This window comes from Podarcis melisellensis (genome assembly GCF_964234715.1).
Source record: "Podarcis melisellensis genome assembly, chromosome: Z".
NCBI lineage: Eukaryota > Metazoa > Chordata > Lepidosauria > Squamata > Lacertidae > Podarcis > Podarcis melisellensis.
In genome coordinates this window covers 3,152,880-3,176,309 of record NC_138547.1, presented here as the reverse complement: position 1 = coordinate 3,176,309, position 23,430 = coordinate 3,152,880, and the positions used below count along the sequence as shown (strand labels likewise).

The 23,430-nt window shown below is 46.9% G+C and overlaps 1 protein-coding gene across 1 annotated transcript in view; it reads right to left on the bottom strand.

Annotated features, from left to right (window-relative positions):
- Positions 1–23,430, bottom strand: part of NPDC1 (neural proliferation, differentiation and control 1) — a 45,024-nt gene that overhangs the window by 5,215 nt on the left and 16,379 nt on the right. Inside the window, exons 2-5 of the mRNA XM_081896622.1 lie at positions 7,379–7,519; positions 2,917–3,000; positions 1,800–1,967; positions 398–464 (exon numbers count right to left, since the gene is read on the bottom strand). Of these exons, the coding sequence (XP_081752748.1) occupies positions 398–464; positions 1,800–1,967; positions 2,917–3,000; positions 7,379–7,519 (460 nt within the window). The remainder of the gene's footprint in view (positions 1–397; positions 465–1,799; positions 1,968–2,916; positions 3,001–7,378; positions 7,520–23,430) is intronic.

Here is a 23,430-nt window from a genome sequence, read left to right as displayed (position 1 = left end):
CACTTGATACTACAGCACAGCATGGTACCCAGGGCTGCCTTGTTTAGTGCTTAGAGTGCAAGACTTGAACCTGAGAGAGACCAGGGTTCAAATCCCTACATGGCCACTCGTTCTCTCTCAGCCCAACCTACCTCACAGGGTTGTTGTAGCGAATAAATGAAGAAGGGGAGAACCATGGGTGACACCTTGAGCTCCTTGGAGAAAATGGTGGGATGCATATGCAATAAACAATTGCAGTTGTTGCTGCTCTTAAGCAGCTCCTCATTCTAGCGTAGTTATACCTGCATCCCCACCCCTCCTGGTGGTTCCCAAGAATGGTGTTTTGGGGTGGGGGTGGGGGGAAGCACGAAATAAAACTGCTGGCCTCTCGCCAAGTAAAGGTTTTGCATGGGCCTACCTGCACCAGCACACAGCTGCCACCACCAGAGCCGCGATTCCTGCAGCTGTACACACGACTATCATCCCTGCAGAGACACACAGGTGGAAAGTTTGTATAGAGACACACCAGGGAAGGAAGGAAGCAGGGAAGGAACCAGCAGTAACCTCCTGGGATGATGGCAGGTGAAGCATTGTCAAAGAACTTCCAACATTTTATTTGTTTGCTTGAACACTGTCCTTGTTATAAGCGTTCATACACTGCCCCTCATTGCAGGTGGAAGCATAAAATCCCTACCGGCAAATCAGCAACCAGTGGTGCATTCAGCATTGTGGGACACTCCTGTGGAACTCTCTCATGGTTGAGATCAACCAGAGCCAGGGCTTTTTCGGCTGTGGCCCATATCTGGTGGAACGCTCTGTCACAAGAGACTAGGGGCCTGCGGGACTTGACATCTGTCCGCAGGGCCTGCAAGACAGAGCTGTTCCACCAGGCCTTTGGCCAAGGCACAGTCTGACCCCCTCTCTCCTTCTGTAATCCTCAGAGAACTCTAGCCCAATGGTTGCCATTAATTTGATTCTGAATTGATTTAGAATGAATTGATTTTAGAATGCTGTGTTACTTTTATTGTTGTTAGCCGCGCTGAGCCCGGCTTCGGCTGGGGGATAGAAATAAAAAATTATTATTATTATCAGAGGAGTCCCCTCCCTATTAGACTTCTGGCAGCTGGAGATGCCCTTTCCACCTCAGCAGACAATTTAAGCAAGTTTTGTAACTCTGTGGTTGAGTTTAAATTGATTTATCTTCATTGTGTCTTTTCAACTTTACTGTATACCAATTAAATGCAGCCATATCATCATCATCGTCATTATTATTATTAAACATTTTTCTTTACAAACTTCATTACAATTAAAACAACCAACCAACCAAACAAAGTGCTGTCTTCCAAGACAAATGCACGTCCAGCTGTTAAGTTTTAAATGTAGTCACCCACATGGCATCAAAACAAACTTGGAAAATATTTTACTTTTCAGGTTAAGCTCGCATCTACAGGCTTTGGCTTCAATCTCAGGCTTCAATCTTAAGATAATGTCTCCATAGTGGCTGCTGCGACTGAGGTGGAAGAGGCTCTCCTATTGTTAATAAAGGATATAAACTGAGACCCTACCAAGTCAAACCCGTCTTTCTTTGTTATTCCTCTTATCCACCTCTGGTGGTGAGCCAAGCACTCCGGAAGTGCTCCCTAAGTTCCACATGGATTGGGTCCAAAACTCTGTGGTGGGAGGAGGAGCCCTCCCCCCCAAGTGGAAACAACTATTTGCCTCACTGCTGTGCGTTTGAAATTTGGATTGATATAGTCTTCCATTGTTATATTATATTCTGCCATATATGGAACACCCAGTTGCCTTGCTGAACCGCTTACCCAGTATGAGAGCGTCATTTGACGAGAGTGAGGTTTTCACTGGAGTACTTTTGACTGCTTCTGTGCGAAGGGGAGGTGTTTCAGGAGGGCGTCTTGCCTGTCCCTTTGGCGAGGACACTGACTTCGACGCACCGATCCTGGGGTGCTTGCCCGTGGGGGCTGGGGTTTCTGTGTAAGGCAAAAACATGTCCACAAAGGTTGGGGTGAGGGCGAAAGATTTTCTTTTCTTTTTTTTTTTTTTGAGTTTTATTTATTTATTAACGTTCTTATGTTACATCGGCAAACATTTTCATATTACATCACAAGGCTTATTATAATATAATTTTCAGCATGTATACAAAGCTTATATACCTAAATAAAAGAAACAAGGACAAAAAACTATTCCAAAATCATATCTACAAACACTTTGGACTTCCTGTCTATCCCGTTCTATATTCCTTTTTTACCACTGAATGTACAGGTGAAACTCGAAAAATTTGAATATTGTGGAAAAGTTCCTTTATTTCACTAATTCAACTTAAAAAGGTGAAACTAATATATGAGATCGAATCAGGACATGCAAAGCGAGATATGTCAAGCCGTGATTTGTTCTACAGGCGAAACTCGAAAAATTAGAATATCGTGGAAAAGTTCATTTATTTCAGTCATTCAACTTGAAAGGTGAAACTCATATATGAGATAGACTTGTGACATGCAAAGCGAGATATGTCAAGCCTTTATTTGTTATAATTGTGATGATGAAAACACCAAATTAACCATCTCAGAAAATGAGAATATTCAATAAAATCAGCAAAACAAGGATTGCAAATCGAGCAAGATTGGACCTCTGAGAAGTAGAAGCACATCTCGCTTTGCATGTCATGAGTCGATCTCATATATTAGTTTCACCTTTCAAGTTGAATTCCTGAAATAAATAAACTTTCCCACGATTTTCTAATTTTTCGAGTTTCACCTGTACTCTTATTATTGTATATTTCTTTACAAATTAATTCACGCAGAAGGACAACCCACACGCACCCCTGGACGGTCTCACCCTATGTGAGAAGAAAGAAAGTATCAACCCTAATCTTTCATCCAAGATGTGTGGAGTGGAAACTGGTCCGCAGGAGAGACTTACCATCCTGGAGAGCATTATTCTGTTTGGACAGCGCATCCGCCACTAAATCAACGTCTTCCTCTAGGTTGGGAACACTGGCTCGCCCTAAGAAGGAAGACAGAAGGTATTTGGGGGGCGGGAGGGGAGGACAACAAATCCAAAGAAAAGTTATCAACAGATTATTTCATAAATTTATAGACCAAACAACTGCTTAAAATAAACCCTCACAGTGGTTTACCGATAATTACCAGTAAAAATAGTTTTAAAAGATGCAAAACCATCAAAAATAATAATTAAAACCAACAATAAGCTTGACATCCCTTGTAGGGTTGAAAGAAGTTTCGTAAGGAGCAATTTATAAATTATTGTGAAGAGAATTAAGAATAGATGTACTGGGAATTTGAGTTTATAGCAATAACTACACTAGTAACAAAATGCATAATTAGAAAGACTTTAGAAAACCATCAGTCGAGGTTGAAGGAAGTCTCAGGCTGTGATAGCCGAAAATTCCGAAATGATGTTTAAAAGGATGTTATGCTGGAAAATTATGTGTAAAAAATAATAATAAATTGTTTATAAAATCAACAATAGGCTAAAAGTAAGATTGGCTGTGTTTCTTCCCCAATCGAACAGCCGTTGGACTTGTGGCTGACATGTTTGCATCCTGTTTTCTCCCCCCTCCCCAAGCTAGTGGCATTTCACCCTTGCAAGAACCCTGTGAGGTAGGCTGAGGGCAGAGGTTTGGGGATGTGAACTGGATTTTCTCCCATTCTGAAGTCTAGTCCGCTTGCTTCTGGAAGACAGTGGCACATCTAAATGTGAATATGATTAAATATCCAGGCAAAGTTGTGTGTGTTACTTCACCCGGGTTTTTTTTGGCATAGGTTCAATCACCACTCAATAAGATCATTAAGGTGGGAGTCTTCACTGATGTGAGGACATAATTCCAAACCAAGATGGCGGACCAAAACATGACTGGCGTGACTTCACCCAATTTTTGCCGTGGTGGGTCCAAACTCACAAATCACACTATCCACACTATCCAATGCAACATTTTTCAGTTTCTAAAAAATCCCGGGCAACACTGGACACACTCTGCTAGGCGGGGGGGGGGGGGGACTTGAGTAAAATATGGGGGAGGGGAGGGCAGGTAAGCTCTGCCCTGCATAATTGATCACATGAAGCAGTTCACACACACCATTTCCAATGGCAATGCCTGTCAACTCGGGGGGGGGCATGGCCCCCTCAAATGTTTTATGGGGGGAAAGACCCCCTCAGCCCCTAGGGAGTTTTCTCCTATCTTGCTAGGAATTATATAAAGCCAGGCTTCTTTGAAAGGATGGAATTGTAGATCTCTCTCTCTCCCTCCCTCCCCTCCAGGTCACTTCTTCAAATTCAGTTAGATGCAGTTCCCTGAGTGGCAATTATGATGTTTGCCGGAGGAGCTAAGCGTCCTCAGATCAGAGTGAATGATTGCCAGGGTTTCTTGTACGCAGGGTGTGGGAGGGGGCTGGCATGGTGGAGGGAGGGTCAAGGAGCACCGTGCGCAGTCAGCTGGCTTTGGCATCACATTCCCAGCAGTTTTCTTTAACAAAAAACAAGAAAACACCACCCTAATAGTGTAGATGGGACACGGGTGGCGCTGTGGGTTAAACCACAGAGCCTAGGACTTGCCAATCAGAAGGTGGGCGGCTCGAATCCCTGCGATGGGGTGAGCTCCCGCTGCTCGGTCCGTGCTCCTGCCAACCTAGCAGTTCAAAAGCACGTCAAAGTGCATGTAGATAAATAGGTATCACTCCAGCAGGAAGGTAAACAGCGTTTCCGTGCGCTGCTCTGGTTCACCAGAAGCGGCTTAGTCATGCGGGGCACATGACCCGGAAGCTGTACACCGGCTCCCTTGGCCAGTAAAGCGAGATGAGCGCCGCAACCCCAGAGTCCCTCATGACTGGACGTAATGGTTAGGAGTCCCTTTACCTTTAATAGTGTAGATGAGAAAAGCCTATATATGCCAGGCTACTCCTAGTAGTAGAGCAAGAAAACTGCTACCACATTTTCAAAGCTAAGCAGGGTCTGGTAGTTGCAGATTAGATGGGCCATGTGTTGAGATTCCTGCATTGCAGGGGGTTAGACTAGATGACCCCTGGCATTCCTTTTAACTCTACAATGCTACGATTCCTTCAATCTGCCCTCCAGATATGGTATGCCCTCCAGATATGGTAGGCCACTAATATTATTCCTGGTGGAGAGGATGAGAGATAGCAGCCTGCCGCCCGGTGCAAGACGCGCCCTTGAGCAGAGCGCCCCTCGCGCCGGGCAGACATCCACAGTGTCGGGAGCCCTGCAGAAGACTTTTCTTATGTTCTTATGTACTTTCCCACTCTCAAGAGCCCAAAATTCTGGATACCAGCATCCCTTTGCGGGGTGTGTGTGTGTGGGAGGGTGTCCACTACCCAGGGTACACCTTGTGTCCCATGTAGTCCCCGTGTTACTATTTTTAGAACTCTGTGAATATTTCATGACTCCGGCAAGCTTTCCCAGCTTTTTATTGCTTGGGACATGAAAAAGTGTCTTTAATAATGCAAGCACATAGCACAGAACACACACAACCGAGGAGACCTGTACTCTTTCTCTCTCTGCCTGCAGCTCTAGGGTTGCTTGACTTAACAGGCCTCTTTGCTCTGAACAACCAGTAGAAACAGACTCACCAGCCAACCCAGCCCTCGCTCAGTTCACATTCTCAACCCTTGAGGCAGCTTCCATCAAAACATCACCAGGATCTCATGTTAAGATTTATTTGCTTGGAAGCGTCCATAAACAGTTTCACAAAAAAATAATAATATTTTAGCAGTATACATAAGCACAGTATAAAACAATCACTGGTAGTACACAAATAAGATCAGCCACAATTAAAAAATAAGTGTAGCCAGCTAGATGGTGCGCCCTGGTAAGGTTTGCTGAGACAAGACTTCCAGGCATGTGAAATCATGCAAGGAGGGCCAAATCTGAAGTGTCCCACTCAACCTTGGCTTTATAATAATAATTATTATTATTATTATTATTAGTAGTAGTAGTAGTAGTATTCTGGGCCAGCACTGATCCATGGACCACCACTTTTTAAGAGCTTGCTCTGTTTCATCTCTCTTCCCTGTCCCCCAGTCAGCCACTAGGCTGTTTTGTGAATACGTGTTATGTTCCCACCCCTTAAATGTTTTTTAGACTTCTGCAAACTGCTACCTCCTCCTCGTGCACTTGTGGTGGTGAACTTGTTATTATTGTTAGTTCATTTATTATCTGCCCTTCACCTATGTGTTGCAGCACTGAAATCAATATTAAAAATATATAAAACAACTTAAAACCATAAAAACAAGGTGAGGCCTAAAACCATGCCCCTCATGTATGAAAAATTCAGGGTAAAGAGGTGCGCCTCCTGCATTCTCCGCAAGCATTTGGGTCTGAAATGTGGGTCCACCTTCAGATAATCCAGTTTGTTATTCATTTGCGCGATGAGTAAGGGGGAATGAGCTGTCTAGGGCAAGCTGTTTCTCTTGAGACTCCATTAGAAGTGCATGAGTGTTAAAGGAAATTACAAACAGCGCAGGAACAGAGAAGCCCCAAATCTCCAGCATTTTAAAGGGAAAAGGATATGCCACTTGCAGTACATAATCTCCCCGGGTAACTGAAATGCAGTCTGAACACCAATCCGTTAACAACCAAGCTCTTATGTAAGCTCCCATCTGTCGCTGAGAATCATCACTTTGCATGAAGTCATGTTTCAGGCAGGAGATTGAAGACAACAAGTGTACAAACTGCATTCCTTTCCAACACTGTTCCTCACTTTTCAAAAGGTGGGTAGGTGGAAGACAACTGTACCCACATGGGTCCAGTACATTCACCTGGGACAAATAGGTTCCTTGTGCAACAGATGGCAAGATCTTCAAACTCAGTACGCCTTACACTTCCAAAACCAGCTTTTGCATTAGGCTAGAATGAACAGCACCAAAGTGCACTGAAGACCTTTTTTTAGTTATCATCATCAGCTGCCTAGAGATGGCGCTATTGATTAACATGAACCACTGAGTTACAAAACTGGGGGGGGAGCCCTGAGAAAATTAAGGCTTTCTGCTCTCCCTGCGAGGGCCTATCTAGATGTGTGCCATATCACTGTAGCTGCTGAGGTCCAAAGGAATAAGAAACAGGTCAAATACTGACGCAACAAATGTGTTACTGCAAGGATTTGGACCTCCTCCCCATACATTTTCTAGGTGGAAAGTTTCAGCAAGTTTCTCCATCCTGCAGGAATCCTGGTTTTATGTTGTCATGAGTTACAATTGTTTTATTTGTGTTCACACAAAAACAACTCCTTTTTAACACTCTAATGATTCATCTGGGTTTAACGGCTTTCACCTTTCACACCAAAGCATGGAAGCTGCCTAAATGTCTCCCAAGGGAATGCAGCTCTGATGAAATACTATGCAGGACCTACCGCTGGCTGCCCGTGCCTTGGGGATGCATTGGCCGTCTTCATCCTCGATGAACTGAGAGAGACACGGGCCACAGGAATAAGATCCGGGGAGGCAGAACTCACGCCGCAGCAAAGCGCATTCCAGACTTCGAGGACAAGACTCTGTGTGTGAGAAAGAGAACCCATTGGTAATCTGTATGCATTTCGCACAAGGTTGTCACCCCCAATGCCACTGCTAGATAAGACAAAAGCACCACCGTGACCTACAGGTGAAACTCAAAAAATTAGAATATCGTGGAAAAGTTACTTTATTTCACCAATTCAACTTGAAAGGTGAAACTAACATAAGAGATAGACTCATGACATGCAAAGCGCGATATGTCAAGCCTTGATTTGTTCTACAGGTGAAACTCGAAAAATTAGAATATCGTGGAAAAGTTCATTTATTTCCATAATTCAACTTGAAAGGTGAAACTAATATATGAGACTCATGACATGCCAAGCGAGGTATGTCAAGCCTTGATTTGTTATCATTGCGATGATCATGGCGTACAGCTTATGAAACCCCCAAATTAACAATCTCAGAAAATTAGAATATTCAAGGAAATCAGCAAAACAAGGATTGCAAATCGAGCGGGATTGGACCTCTGAGAAGTAGAAGCACATCTTGCTTTGCATGTCATGAGTCAATCTCATATATTAGTTTCACCTTTTAAGTTGAATTACTGAAATAATCGAACTTTTCCACAATATTCTAATTTTTCGAGTTTCACCTGTAGTGGAGCTAAGGTTACCAGATTTTTTTCAATGAATCCTGAGTTGTTGGTTCTTCAGTGGTGGTGGTGGGGAAGTGGTGCATGATAGGTCAGGCATGGAAGGTGGAGAAGGAGGGCCGAGAGTGGCGGCGGTGGCAAGGCTCGGGAAGAGCAATGCCTCCCTTCCCATCGGAGCAGCCCCAATCCCATTCCTACTTGCGTGCAGGCAGGAGGGGGCGGGGATCCCTCAGCTGGGAAGGGAGGCTTCCCGTTGCCTAACTGAGAGATCCCTTCCCCCGCTTGCATGCAAGTAGGAGTTGAGATCAGGGCTGCTCCGATAGGCAGCATGAAGCCTCCCGTCACAGCTTAGTTGCTGGGGTCAGGGAAGGTGGAGGCAGCCCGGAAGTTGCATCTTCAAACCCCTGCACTACCATCATATGGCGACTTCTGAGCAGCTCCTGAAGCCAGCAAGACCCAGTTGCTCTGGGCTGCTGAGACTGCCACTGCTGCATTTCCCAGGGACATTAGATGAAATCCGGGGACATTCCGGGGATGGAATTTGTCCAGGGACTTATTTGCAAATCCGGGGACTGTTCCTGGGAAACGGACATCTGGTAACCCTAAGCTAAGCCCAACAGAGGCCACAGTGGCTCCAGCCCTCCCACTCCCCCAGCAGATGTAACACAACTACATATCACTGCTAAACAAGGACAACATCACTAACAGCCCTGGACTGAACTTCATGGAGACTCCATTTAAAAAAATTGCCTTAGTTAGTGGCCATCCCGCTGTTGCATAAATTAATGCAACACGGTGGCAGTGAAGTGAATGTTGCGTTCCTTTATTTAGCCTGAATCTACCACCCACTTTTTGGCAGAGACACCGGCCTCCCAAGTTCTAGTATTGGTGGTGGTGGGGGGGGGACCAAACCCACTTCCTGCACATCCTGCATTGTATTATAAGTCTCTATCACACACAAACACACACCATGGATGTCTGCAAGTTTTCCCCAGGAGCAAAGCAAAGCACTGAAAAGGCTGCGGGGAGCAGGCTAATTTCTCAGAAGGAAAATATTAATACCACCAGTACATTTCACCCCATATCTCAGATTCTACAGATCTACAGATACAGTGGTACCTCGGGATACGAATGGGATCCGTTCCGGAGCCCTGTTCGCATCCCGAACAGAACGTAAGATGCAACTGAGCGTCTGCATGTGCACGGGTTGCATTTTGCCGCGCCTGCGCATGCGCAAATGGAAAAACCAGGAAGTAACGTGCTCCATTACTTCCAGGTCGTCGTGGAGCGCAACCCAAATGTATATTTTTCAAAAAATGAAAGCTGGGAATCTGGGGATTTGGGTTCGCCTAAGTGGAGGACTTACCCCTCCACTGCCCTGTGTGGATGCCCATTCCTCTTTCCCCAACCAGAATGTAGAGCTTTGCACAACTGGCCTATTCAAAATCAAGTTACCCCATGTATATTGGAGGGAAATAGCATGCAATTTTTGTGTGCATGTGTGTAACTTAAAAAACAAAAGCAAACAATGCAGATTTGGGGGTTGGGGACTTAAGACTGGAAAAATGAAAAAGTGACCGCAACAAAGACTGATGGGATCTGCCATCCTTACACACAGTCACTTGCCACACACCAGCTTAAAAATGCTCCAGAGTCTTCCAGGAGAAGGCGCAACTCACAGGACGCTGGAGCCTGCCCTGACATCCTGCTCCCTTCCAGGAACTGTTTGCTTAAATGGGTGTGTGTGTGTGTGTGTGTGTGTGTGTGTGTATATATACGTACTGAAACTCCCCCCACCTGAAAAGCAAACAACCCATGCCCAGCCTGCCAGCAGAGGGAGAATGTGATGTGATGGTGTTGCCTCAGGTGACTATATTCTTCATGCTGTGGGTTATTAGTGGTGGTGGAGAGAAGAGTAAAGCAAGGAGGGTTTACTATGTACTTCTTGCAAAGCAAGAATGAGCATGGGGGTGGGGAGGGAATGTTGAGAATTTGCTGATTGAAAAGAACCAAGCAGCTTTTTTAAAAAAATTAAAATAAGTCACAAGGTGGTAATGTGAGGGGAGGCAACGACACAGGAGCAGTTTCTGTCCACCACAGACACAACCTGGCCGCACATGGTGACTCTGAGCTAGATCTCAGGACCATTGGCTGCCTGTCCACAGGGATGGAAGGTTGGCAGAGGAGAGAGAGAGAAGGGTTTTGCAAAGGAAACCCAATGATTGCTCTTGTTGGCTTAGGTGCTGGGCCGGCATAATGCTGGTGGCAGAGAGATGAAGTTTCCAGTGGGGTGGGCAGGTAGCTCCTTTAGCTGTACACACACCCACACACACTCTGGACATCCATTTCACATATCTCCTAGCTGTTTTAAAGCATTCTTTTAAAATTAAAGTGTACAACTGAATAATGTGATAAGTGACTGCCTTTCCTGCCCTGTCTAGAATTTGATTTTATAATGATGGCCTCTCTCCTTTGATACTGCTATTAAAGAGCAACAGCAGCAAATCCCTTGTTGAGAAGCCTTCAGGGCCAGGAAGCTGCCCAGCCAGAGCACCAAAGAAGTGCTGGTTTCTGTGCTGGAAACCACAGGAGGAGAAAGTTGCTACTGTGCTTGAGAGGTCCTGCTTCTGAGCTTCCCATTGGGACACCTGGTTGGCCACTTTGAGTACAGGATGCTGTACCAGGTGGGTGCCCTTTGGCCTGGTCCAGCCAGTTCATCTTAGGTGAACAGGAGAGAATCCTCACACCCTTCCTCCAGACAGAAGGGATTCTCCAAGCAAAGCTCTCAGGACCCTGCAGCTGGCACCAGGTTCCTGCTAACAACAAACCTATCTTGTCTCTGCTTTGCCCTCTGGGAGGTTTTGGCGCAGTTCTGCTTTGGCTCCCTCTCCCTCCTTCCAACAAGGATTAAGCAGCAAGAGAGATACTTCTCAATCTAATTAAAGCTCCAATAAGGTTATCGGCTGCCATTTACAGTCTCCGGTTGCAACTGCTACTTACGATGCAATTAAACTCCCATTTGTTGGTGGTTAACAGTGCTGGAAATTTCTAGAAGGGCAGCGGGTGGGAAGGAAGGCTGGCCTCATTTACCAGCACCTGAGGTTTTCGTAAACATGAACTGTTCTGCACATCCTTGGAGAAGAATTAGACACATTTGCCAAGAATTGTTTCCATCAGGTGCCATTAGTCATGTTTGCTATAATGGAATCAGAGCCTGCCTGGCACAGGGGGGTGACACAAGATGCCAGGCAGATCTGAGGGTCTAGTCTCCGACCAGCTTGGAACCCCACAAAAACTGCCTTGAGTTCCATACAAGGCAACATTGAAATAAGCAAAGCCTCCACGCTCAGAGGCAGCCCACCTGCAAACATGTCACACTGACTCTCAGCATGGGGGTAAGAACAGGAAACAGGGAAACTTTTTCACATTTCCTCATGGAGAGTCTACTGGGAGAGGCTTGCCAGAGGCGAGAGTGGGCTGAGCAAAGGTTGCGAATCTTACTTTCAGGTAAGGCATAGGTTTCTGGGCATGTATGTGTGAGTGTGTATATGTGTGCATATACAACTGCACGCCACTCACCTCTCTATCCTAGCAAGTAAGAGGATTAGGTTGACCAGGTTAAGGACACATTCTGGTCGGCCAAAAGAACTCAAGGAGGGTGCAGAGCAGGAATTGGTAAGGAGGGATGTGTGGGCCTACACCAGTCCCAAAAGATTAAACAGAGGCAAGGGGACCCAGGTTCAAAACCCAGCTCCAACCCTGAAGCTCACTGGGTAATCACTGGGCCAGTCACTATCCCTCAGCCTGATCTACCTTATAAAGTTGTTGTGGAGATAATAGAAGAGAGGAACAACCATGAACCCTGGTTTTCTTTTGGAGACATGGGTGTACAGGGGAGCAGAACATTAGGAGTATATCCAGGCCTCTGAGTTTCAAATCTCCAGCACTGCCTCCTCCTCCTTCCCAGAGCAGAGGTGGTGTGGGAGGCACCTTGCAAAGCATCAGTCACCCTTCATCTTCATTTGCCCAGTGGCATCTACACACATACAAATCCCTCTATGCGGATTTGTGCACCCCTAAGGAACTAGCACCCCTATTTGTGCACCCCTAAGGACCTAGACGCGGGTGGCGCTGTGGGGAAAACCTCAGTGCCTAGGACTTGCCGATCGTATGGTCGGCGGTTCGAATCCCCACGGCGGGGTGAGCTCCCGTCGTTTGGTCCCAGCTCCTGCCCACCTAACAGTTTGCAAGCACCCCTAAGTGCAAGTAGATAAATGGGTACCGCTTTATAGCGGGAAGGTAACAGCGTTTCTGTGCGCTGCGCTGGTGCTGGCTCACCAGAGCAGCTTCGTCACGCTGGCCACGTGACCCGGAAGTGTCTTTGGACAGTGCTGGCTCCCGGCCTCTTAAGCGAGATGGGCGCGCAACCCCAGAGTCGGTCACGACTGGCCCGTACAGGCAGGGGTACCTTTGCCTTTACCTTAAGGACCTAGAAGGGACGTGGGTGGCGTTGTGGGTTAAACCACAGAGCCTAGGGCTTGCCGATCAGAAGGTCAGCGGTTCGAATCCCCACGATGGGGTGAGCTCCCATTGCTCGGTCCCTGCTACTGCCAACCTAGCAGTTCGAAAGCACGTCAAAGTGCAAGTAGATAAATAGGTACCGCTCTGGCGGGAAGGTAAACGGCATTTCCGTGCGCTGCTCTGGTTCGCCAGAAGCGGCTTAGTCCTGCTGGCCACATGACCTGGAAGCTGTACGCCGGCTCCCTTGGCCAGTAAAGCAAGATGAGCGTCACAACCCCAGAGTCGGCCACGACTGGACCTAATGGTCAGGGGTCCCTTTACCTTCACCTAAGGACCTAGCAGCACCGGTGCAGAGAGGAGGGCTGCTGTCCTGCTTGAAGGCTTCCCATAAGCAACTTGCTTCTGAACATGGTCAGGAACATTACCTGCTAGACTAAATGAAGCCTTGGCCTGTTCCAGCTGAGTTCTTTGAAAACAGAGTTTTTTTGGGGGGTGTTGATGAGTCAAAGCTGCACAGCGGCTCTTTCAGTCGCACAGGATATCCTTCGCACTGCTCTTTGGCTTCAGTACAGCCCAACAACTCTATGAAGCAAGCATGAAACATGCCCATTTCACAGATGGGAAAGGGGTGCCAAGAGATAAATGGCTGGCCAATGGCCAATACAAATCTTACAAACCAGCACAAATTGGGTCTTCCATGGCTTCATTTATAACAGCCTCCAAATAATTTATAATTCATTGAGTACTATTTTATCAGCCTCGTGTTTTAATCATTTTATTGTCAATTTTCAAACTGGAAGAAAGAAACCCACAACCTTTAAGAAGACTGCTAAAAAAAAAATGGGGAAAAAAATCCCACAAGGACACATGGTCAAGAGGCTTTCAAAAATTTGGCCAGGCAGACTGGACAGCAAGCTCAGGAGCAGTAGGATTGATGTGCAGCACATAGTTAAACTATGGAACCCATTGGAGAGAGTGATAGTGACCAACTGCGAAAGCTTTAAAAGAGGATTAGATTAATTCATAGAGGAGGAAAGGGCGATTGATGGCTCCTAGCAATCTCATCTAATGGTTGTGTTGCTGTTCACTACTTGCTCAGGAGTCAAGCCGCACGAAGGAAAATCAGAACTCCCCCTTCTGCTGCAAATGAATAAAAGAAAACAGTTCTAAAAATTGTCTGCCTCCCTTCCAGAAGGCCTTATATAATGGCTGCTACAAGCAAGCCGAACTCCTGGTAGCAAGGGAGGGCAGGAGGAAGAAACACTAAGAGCTTTAACAGAGTCCGGAAAGCCAGGGAGAGGCTGTGACGTCCTTCTGAGGGTTGCAACAGCTAAGAGGGAAGGAGCCAGAGCCAATCCTCCCATCCTGCCATTGTCCCAGGCAAGCTATGTCCCCTGGCTCACAGACAGCAGGTTATCGTCAAAGGTGAAGCCTTGCTAGCACTGCTGTCTTCCACTGCTGTCTTCAAGCGAAGAAGCAAACAAGCTTTACAAAGTGTCTGCCTTCTAAGAAAGAAGCAAGCAAAAAACAGGGGAAACTGACTGAGCTCTGGAAGGCAGGTGGGATGGAAATGTGCCATGTACTTGTTACAAAATATTCGACTGTAATAGTACCACTCTATTCTGCCCTGGTCAGACCCCACCTGGAGTCCTGTGTCCAGTTTAAGAAGGGTATTGACAAGCTGGAAGGTGGGGAGAGGAGGGTGACCAAGATGATGGAGGGTCTGGAAGCCAAGCCTTATGAGGAGCTGGGTATGTTTAGACTGGAAAAGACGAGACAGAGGAAAGATGACAGACATCTTCCAGTATCTGAAGGAGCGTCTCCACCCCCATCGTTCTGCCTGGACACTGAGGTCCAGCGTCGAGGGCCTTCTGGCGGTTCCCTCGCTGTGAGAAGCCAAGTTACAGGGAACCAGGCAGAGGGCCTTCTCAGTGGTGGCACCCGCCCTGTGGAATGCCCTCCCTTCAGATGTCAAAGAGAAAAACAACTACCAGACTTTTAGAAGACATCTGAAGGCAGCCCTGTTTAGGAAAGCTTTTATTGTTTGATGCATTACTGTATTTTAATATTTGGTTGGAAGCTGCCCAGAGTGGCTGGGGAAGCCCAGCCAGATGGGCGGGGTATAAACAACAACAACAACAACAACAACAATAATAATAACTGACACTCTCAGAAGGTGGTGGGCTCTCATTCATTGAGCATTTTTAAGGTTGGGTGGCCATCTGTCATGGATGTTTTAGTTGAGATTCCTCTATTGCAGGAGACTGGACTACATGACCCTCTAGGAGGTCTCTTCCAACTCTACAATTCTGTAAAATTGCTGCAAGCTTGGATTATTGGAATTAGCTAAAAGTGGATTTGAGGTCTACAAATGGCTACCAGTCTGAGTAGCTGAATAGAACCTCAGTTTTCCAAAGCAGTCCACCTGCAAGCCTCTGGCACGTAGAGCCTTCTCTATTTTCTTTTTTCAAAAAGTAAATGCTGGAGCAAACAAGGCTGTTCTTGCACTGCTATGTCAAACACAGAACTGAAGTGGAGGAACATGAGAGACTTCTTTCTGAAAAACTCCTACTACTGTATACAAATGCACACTTACAAATTTTGTGACAAGTATCCGCCCTCACCCCACCCCAAAGAAGGTAAAGTGGATGCTAATCTTTTAGATATTTATCAAGTGCACACACAAATTAACAAGAATAAAAACTAGGACTCTCCACAGTAAGTTGGAACACATCTACTATAGCAGGGGCCATGCCTCCAGTTCTGCACTAAAACAACAGTTGCACCCCAACTTTGTTTTAAAAAGACATGGCCGCTCCACTTTTCAAAGAATTAAAATGTGTGTGCAATGTTTAAACACCACTTGCGACGCCTCAGCCGGCTGCAAAGAGGCTGTGAGCTTAAAACCCAGGGAACTGAGAAATTAAACAACAGGTTTGCAGGTTCTCACAGAGGGTGTTCTCAGCTGTGCGGCAGCAGTTGGACACGTCAGCCAAGTCTGTTTTACACACAAAGGGGAGTAAACAAGGGCCCGCCAACCACGGCAAGGAAGAAAGAGCTTTCATCAGATGGCAAGTAGAAGGGGTGGTATTTGAGATCGGAACACAAATAACAGTTTTGGTAACTGTGACACAAGGCTAGGTCTCTTCGGCCCTCAAAGTCAGAATCTGGGCAATGTAGGTATTTAGTTGTATGTCGAGATGGATATGAAAGTTGTACAACTGTGGGGTGCAGGGAAGGCGATGTGGGATGTGTCGTCCCCCCTTATTAAAAATGCTCTTTTTTTAAGAATCTGGGCAATGGGGAGCTGAATTTTGCAGAGAAACTTGGGTGCATTGTTTCTGCCTTCATCAACTATGTCCCAAACATCTGGAGGGAACCAGGCTGGGGAAGCCTGGTATATTTTATACACTTTGCTCGGTTGCCAAGTCAGAACAGGCTTTGAAAGCACATATTGGCAGTACAGTGGTATCTCTGGTTGCGAATGGAATCCATTCCGGAACCCCGTTCGCAACCTGAACGGAATGCAACCTGCTTCTGCGCATGATGTCATTTTGCCGTGCGAGTGGCATAACCCTTTCTGGTAGTTCCGGGTCATTGCGGGACGCAACCTGAAAAGACCTAACCTGCAGTGTTCGCAACATGAGGTATGACTGTACAGTGGTACCTCAGGTTACATAGGCTTCAGGTTACAGGCTCCGCTAACCCAGAAATAGTGCTTTCAGGTTAAGATCTTTTCTTCAGGATGAGAACAGAAATTGTGCTCTGGTGGCACGACAGCGGCAGCAGGAGGCCCCATTAGCTAAAGTGGTGCTTCAGGTTAAGCACAGTTTCAGGTTAAGAACGGACCTCCAGAACAAATCAAGTTCTTAACCCGAGGTACCACTGTACTTAAGAGAGCCCCAGAAATATTTGGCGGTGCAATAGGAAGCACCAGTGCTTACTTCCAACAACCAACTTGGGTTGGATTGCACACCTCAGAAGGTTGTGTGAGTGGCGGCCCTCCTCCAGCTGCCCCTGCCATCAGAGGCATGAAAGTTGCAACACCAGAAGTAGGCCTTCTCTGGGGTGATGCTCCAGTTGTGGTGCACCCTCCCCAGAACAGATCCTACCATTAGGTAAAGAGATGTGACTGCCTTGGGCACCTGATATCGAGTGTCATAAAGAACAGTCAGTTAGCGGAGGGGGCGCCATTTAATTTATTATGTTTTTAAGCCAGGGAGAACAGCCTCGGGTGCAAAAAATCACTTGACCGAGCCTTGGACACTCTCTGCTTGAGGTTGTTCCATTTGCTATCCTGCGTCAAGCAATAATATAACCTTGTACCAGCTGCACCCCGGGACATTTTGCCTGGTGGCACAGTTTTTGTTACCTCTCAATACCAGGGAACCCTCTTTTTCATTTTACCAGGACTTCCAAGTTCAGTTTCAGTGAGATCATAAAATCATGTGAAACTGTTTAGGAGTGCAGCTTCTGTTTGGCATGCCAGTTTTTAGTGTTGCTGTAATTTGTACCTAAAGGGACATGGGTGGCGCTGTGGGTTAAATCACAGAGCCAAGGACTTGCCGATCAGAAGGTCGGTGGTTTGAATCCTCGCGATGGGGTGAGCTCCCGCTGCTCGGTCCCTGCTCCTGCCAACCTAGCAGTTTGAAAGCACATCAAAGTGCAAGTAGATAAATACCGTAGGTACAGCTCCGGCGGGAAGGTAAACAGCATTTCCGTAAGCTGCTCTGGTTCGCCAGAAGCGGCTCAGTCATGCTGGCAACATGACCCGGAAGCTGTACGCCAGCTCCATCGGCCAATAAAGCGAGATGAGCGTCGCAACCCCAGAGTCGGTCACGACTGGACCTAATGGTCAGGGGTCCCTTTACCTTTAATTTGTACCTATTTATATTTGTATTCCCTCCTCCATTTAATAACCGTGCCTACACCCTCTAGCCCCCTTCCCCCACACCTGGCCAACCCCTCCTCCCTCTGCACCTGACCTGCCAAGCCACTCTCTGAAATGCCTACCCCCCTCCATTAAACCTCGCTGCAGCAACATTTAATGGAGGGGCTGCTGTGAAATGCCTTACCCTCTGTTAGACAGATTGCCTGGGCTGCCTGTCACCCACGCTGCTTGCTCATGCGCTGCCCGTAGGTGGCCATGCAAACTGTGGCATGACGACAGTGTTACATTTTTATCTTATGTATGAAGAAGTGATGAAAGCAGTCTTGGGGAACAGCAGAAAAGGGTGTTCTGTTCTGAAGTGGAGGACAACCTAAACTGGAAAATAAACTTGGAACACTGATTGCACCACTGAGAAAAACAAGGACATAAACAGATCACTCAGGGTGTGAGTGTGGGTGTGCAAAACTCCCTTCATCCCTACTGCTCTCAGGTTCCATATGCACTCACAACGCCAGCAGTCTCTGCACACTCATGTAAGCACTGCCACTTACTTCAAGCAGTGAAATCCCCAGCCTCTTGAATAATTGATCCGGACACAATTTGTACTCAAGTGTCCCCAGTTCAGCACAGTTCAGGGTATACAGAATCCACGGATCAAACCAGACTGTTTTAGGAAAACCCTTAAGGTAACATCCAAATAACTTTCACTCAGGCGCTCTGATGCAGAATTTCATCACTTCTGGACCTGGGATCAGGGAAGGAATCTCGCATTTATCTTCACTTACTTATTTCATTTATGTACTTACAATGTTTGTATACCAACCAATAAATTAACCATCTCTAGGTGCTGATCAATACAATTCACAAAATCAACCTCCCTCCCTCCCTCCCTAATGAACAAAGCAAGCAAATCACCACAGAATAAGCAGAAGAAATAAAACCAACAAGCCATACAAAGAAAGTACTAGAAGACTAACCCCAAACAGCTGGGAAAATATAAAGGTCTTCCCCTGATGCCCAAAGAATGACAATGTGGGTGCCAGTCCACATTGAGGGCATGACCAATAAAGTCCTCTCTCCAGGAACCCATCAGCCATTCCATTTAAAACACTGTGGTGCCACTTCAAACCGTCATGGCTTCCCCCAAAGCACCCTGGGAGGTGCTGAGGGTTGTTTCTCAGCTCTGCTGAGATGCAATTGCAAAGAGGTGCCATTCCCAGAGGGGTTTAACATTCAACAATCATCTTTCCAGGAAACTCTGGGAATTCAGGTAAGGGAACAGGGGTCATCCTAACAAGTCACAGGTGTGAATGTCGCCTTGGTGGGACTTTGGTCTGATTCCGCAGCCAAGTTCCTCTTCTGCTAAGCTCTCTTAAAATAGGGCCTGGGAACCATAGCTGTCAACTTACAGATTTGAAAATAAGGGACCAGCAGCCTTGAAAATAAAGGATCAGCAGCCAAAATAAGGGATCAACAATTACTTTGATAAAATACATATTTTGTTGCGTGCAAATGGCTTTAGATACCTATTAGGTCCATAAATTACCATATAGCATATATTCAACACAAAAAAGCAACAATTTGTTGTTGACAAAGCATAGCTGGACATAGAAAGGGCCCCATTACCTTCAGTAGCTTATTTAAGGAACATCATCAATAAAGGACAGCAGTGGGACATGGCGCTGATATAAGGGACTGTCCCGCCAAATAAGGGACGCTTGACAGCTATGCTGGGAACACCTGTGACTGAGAAGGCACTGCTGTACTCATTGCCCCCGACCACCACCAATGACACAAAGCAGGAAGGGTGACCTTTTCTATTTGGCTCAGCCACCCGTTTCTTTGTTCTTTTGCAAGGCCCTGAGCAGCTCCCATTATAAGCCCTGCTCTGCCAACGGCAACAGTCCCACTCTCTCTCTGCCATGTAAGCAGTGTTGAATTATTGATGGTGTTCTCCACAACTCTGAAGAGCGGCAAAAGAGCAAAACAGAAATAACCCCCATCAAGGTAACCTTCAGAGCCATCAAAGCACTCTTTGAAAGGGAGAAAGCAGCCTAGCCTTTGACACTCATTGTAGTAGCTGAGTAGCTGCATTTGTTGTTTTTTTTTTGTTTTTTAAGGTTCTCTCTCACTTGCATTTTCAAAATAGGAAGCAGCCTGTGAATTCATAGGGCTTTGGGATGCCTCCAGAGAAATCCACGGTCAGGGAATGACAGCAACAGTCCTCACCTGGAATGGGGCTCCCCAGCCAGCTGGAATTCAGGGCTATGCTACCTCTGAATGTAGAGACGTGGGTGGCGCTGTGGGTTAAATCACAGAGCCTAGGACTTGCTGATCAGAAGGTTGGCAGTTCGAATCCCTGCGACGGGGTGAGCTCCTGTTGCTCGATCCCTGCTCCTGCCTACCTAGCAGTTTGAAAGCACACAGTGCAACTAGATAAATAGGTACCACTCCGGCGGGAATGTAAACGGCAATTCCATGTGCTGCTCTGGTTCGCCAGAAGCAGCTTAGTCATGCTGGCCACATGACCCGGAAGCTGTATGCCGGCTCCCTCGGCCAATAAAGCGAGATGAGTGCTGCAACCCCAGAGTCGGTCACGACTGGACCTAATGGTCAGGGGTCCCTTTACCTTTACCTCTGAATGTGGAGGTTCCATTTAGATGTCATTCTGATGCTCAAGAGGGAAGAATCAGAAATCAGAAGGTTTGGTGGAGCCCTGAGGTTCACAGAAGTGAGAATCTTTAAAGGTGTGGGTGGGAGCTAGAGGAATCCCCGCCCCACCCCAAAAGTACAATGGTTAGTAAGTGCACAAAAGAAACTCTTTCACGCAGTGCATAGTTATACTTTTGAACTCACTCCAACAGGAGTTAGTGGTGGCTGCCAATGTAGATTGCTTTAAAAGAAGATGGGGCAAATTTGTGGAGGAGATATGGCTGTCAAAGGCTGCTAGCTAGGATGGCTCTGCTCTGCCTCCACAGTCCAAAGCAGTAGTGCTTCTGAATGCCAGTGTCTGGAGTGCACAGGAGGAGAGGGAGCCCTTGTGCTTAAGTCCTGTTTGCAGGTTTCCCACAGGCATGTGGTTGGCCAACGTGAGAACAGGATGCTAGACCAGGTGGGCCACTGGCCTGATCCACCACCCAGGCCTCCAATGAATGAGATGTTGTGTCTCGGGGGGGGGGGGAGGGCACTGCTGCCTAACCAGAACCCTGAAGAAGAGTGCTCTATGCTGCAACATTTTGTTGCAAATCCCACTCCTTATGACTAGTAAAGCACTGATGAGTAGGCAAGGATTCCTCTCTCCTTTAACAGTTCACTATGGCTATTCCTTACTTCCCTTCAATACACAAGGATATATTGCTCCTGAACATGGAAGCCCCATTTGGGTCAACCTGTTTGCAGGCTCAACTCCAGCCACTGGAGAACGAAATGAGCCGCTGGTTTCCAAGCTAGCCCAGCTGCAGCTGCTCTAGTGAAGGTCATGCTTCTGGATCCCAATATCTCTTTTGACTCAGCTGCTCCAATATTTGCTCAGGCTCATGAAATCTGCTTGTGCTCTATGAATACACATGAAGCTTTGCACAACATTTCCTCCGTTGCAACAGGAACTGTTCCTACCCAGGAATGAAATATACTCCTGTTCCTTCCAATTACGGGAAGCGAGACAGGGAGAAAGTTACTAATTGCAATCCTGCTGCCTCCCATTAAGGATCCTTTATCACATTAGCCGCCCGCTCTTGTAATAATATGGAGCTGGCAGCCCATCATATAACAGCCTGGGAAGCATCTTTGTCTCACTGTCAGATCTGCCTGCAGCCACGGAAGGAAGGAAGGAAGTCGCCCTCACACCAAGGACAGGCCAATGGACCTTCCTGATCCAGGAGCCCCGCCTTCTGCGATCCCATAGCAGCTGAATCACCCACTCTCCTGTCATCCACCAACTGCATGTGCATTTATTTTATTACTCATTTGAAAACACTGACACACAGTTTCCCCAGAAGTTTCAGCATGGCTGTTCCAGCCACCAGCCACACAAGAACAACACAACAGCAGCACTAGTACAGCAGCACTTCAGGAAGCAGCTGTCTACCAGGCTGAGACCCTCCCTGCCCACAGACTGTCTCACCAGAGTGGTGCATGCTCTGGTTATCTCTCACTTGGACTACTGCAATGCGCTCTACATGGGGCTACCTTTGAAGGTGACCCGGAAACTACAACTAATCCAGAATGCGGCAGCTAGACTGCTGACTGGGAGTGGCCGCTGAGACCACATAACACCGGTCCTGAAAGACCTACATTGGCTCCCAGTACGTTTCCGAGCACAATTCAAAGTCTTGGTGTTGACCTTTAAAGCCCTAAATGGACCTGGCCCAGTATACCTGAAGGAGCATCTCCACCTCCATTGTTCTGGGCTTGTTTTCAGTTCAGGTCAGGGACACGAAAATTTTAAATTACGAAGCCGTGCATGCACACTGCATGACATGCTCGTGTCATGTGCACAAGCCACGCAGCATGCCCTGCAGTGTGTGCAAGTGATGTCAGCACATCACGTGGCATGTGCGCATGGCAAGTGCATGTCACATGGTCACAGCCCCCTCAACTGCAGGGACAAGCTGGTACACTTGGTTCAGATCCCAGTTTCTCTAGGAAAGGTGTGGCTTTACAATTATATGTTAGTTGGTAAAGCACAGGGGCACCAGCTCCTGGGGACCGAGCTGTTTTGGGCCCCCTCAATGTCTTTTTTTGGGAGGGACACCCTCCCAATGATGGAGGAGGTTGAGTGCAGAACCAAGCGTGGCGCAGCTCCAGCGACCAGCTCCTCCTCCTGCCACAAGGAGAAGGAGGGTGGAATCAGCCTCCCACCAGTGGCAGAATCAGGGGGTGGCGGCAGAGCCACTGGCCACTGAAGTCGCCCGTCCCCTGTGTCCGGCTCCGTCCCCAGCTCCTCCTAACACCCTGACATCACCCACCCCCAGTCGCCCTCACAACTGGGTGCCTCTGGTAAAGCTTGAGACTCTTAATCTCAGCGATGTGGGTTCCCATGTTGGACAAAAAGATTTCTGCAATACAGGAGGTTGGGATAGATGACCGCAGGGATTCCTATAAAAAGCTTAATTCAGAATAGCATTTTGCAGCATCCACAACACAATCAAATTCAAAACAGTAACATCTGTACATGTATTTGTTCTGGAAGACAGCATTTTATGCTTCGACACTGTTTTGAAAATTTGTTTTGAAACCAGTAACCTTTAATTGCAGGTTTATTCAAAATCCAATTTAAATGATTTTCTTTGATCAATACTTGATGAACTTGATCCAGTGATGCCAGTGTGATAGTCATTTGCACCTCCAGTGCCCCCTGCTACCCGCTTGCTTCTTAGAGCCCCACTTGAGGATCCCAGGGGGAGGGACCACGCGCTTTGGAAACCACTGGACCGAAGGTCCAACCCTATGGTTGGCTGGGGGGAAAGGCTGAGCTTCCATAACCATGATCAGGCAAATAAGACAGCAGTTTATTTTTCTATATATTTCATTGCATTTATATACAGCTTCACTGTACAGTGGTACCTCAGGTTAAGAACTTAATTTATTCTGGTGGTCCATTCTTAACCTGAAACTGTTCTTAACCTGAAGCACCACTTTAGCTAATGGGGCCTCCCACTGCTGCCACGCAATTTCTGTTCTCATCCTGAAGCAAAGTTCTAAACCCGAGGTACTATTTCTGGATTAGCAGAGTCTGTAACCTGAAGCGTTATAACCTGAAGCATATGTAACCTGAAGTACCACTGGAAAAAAACAAGCTACACAGAGCAGTTTATGAAAAGATAGCTGTTGTAGTTAGGTAAGTGTCCTTCAAGTATCACTTTGGTCAATGACTAGTTTTTTTAATT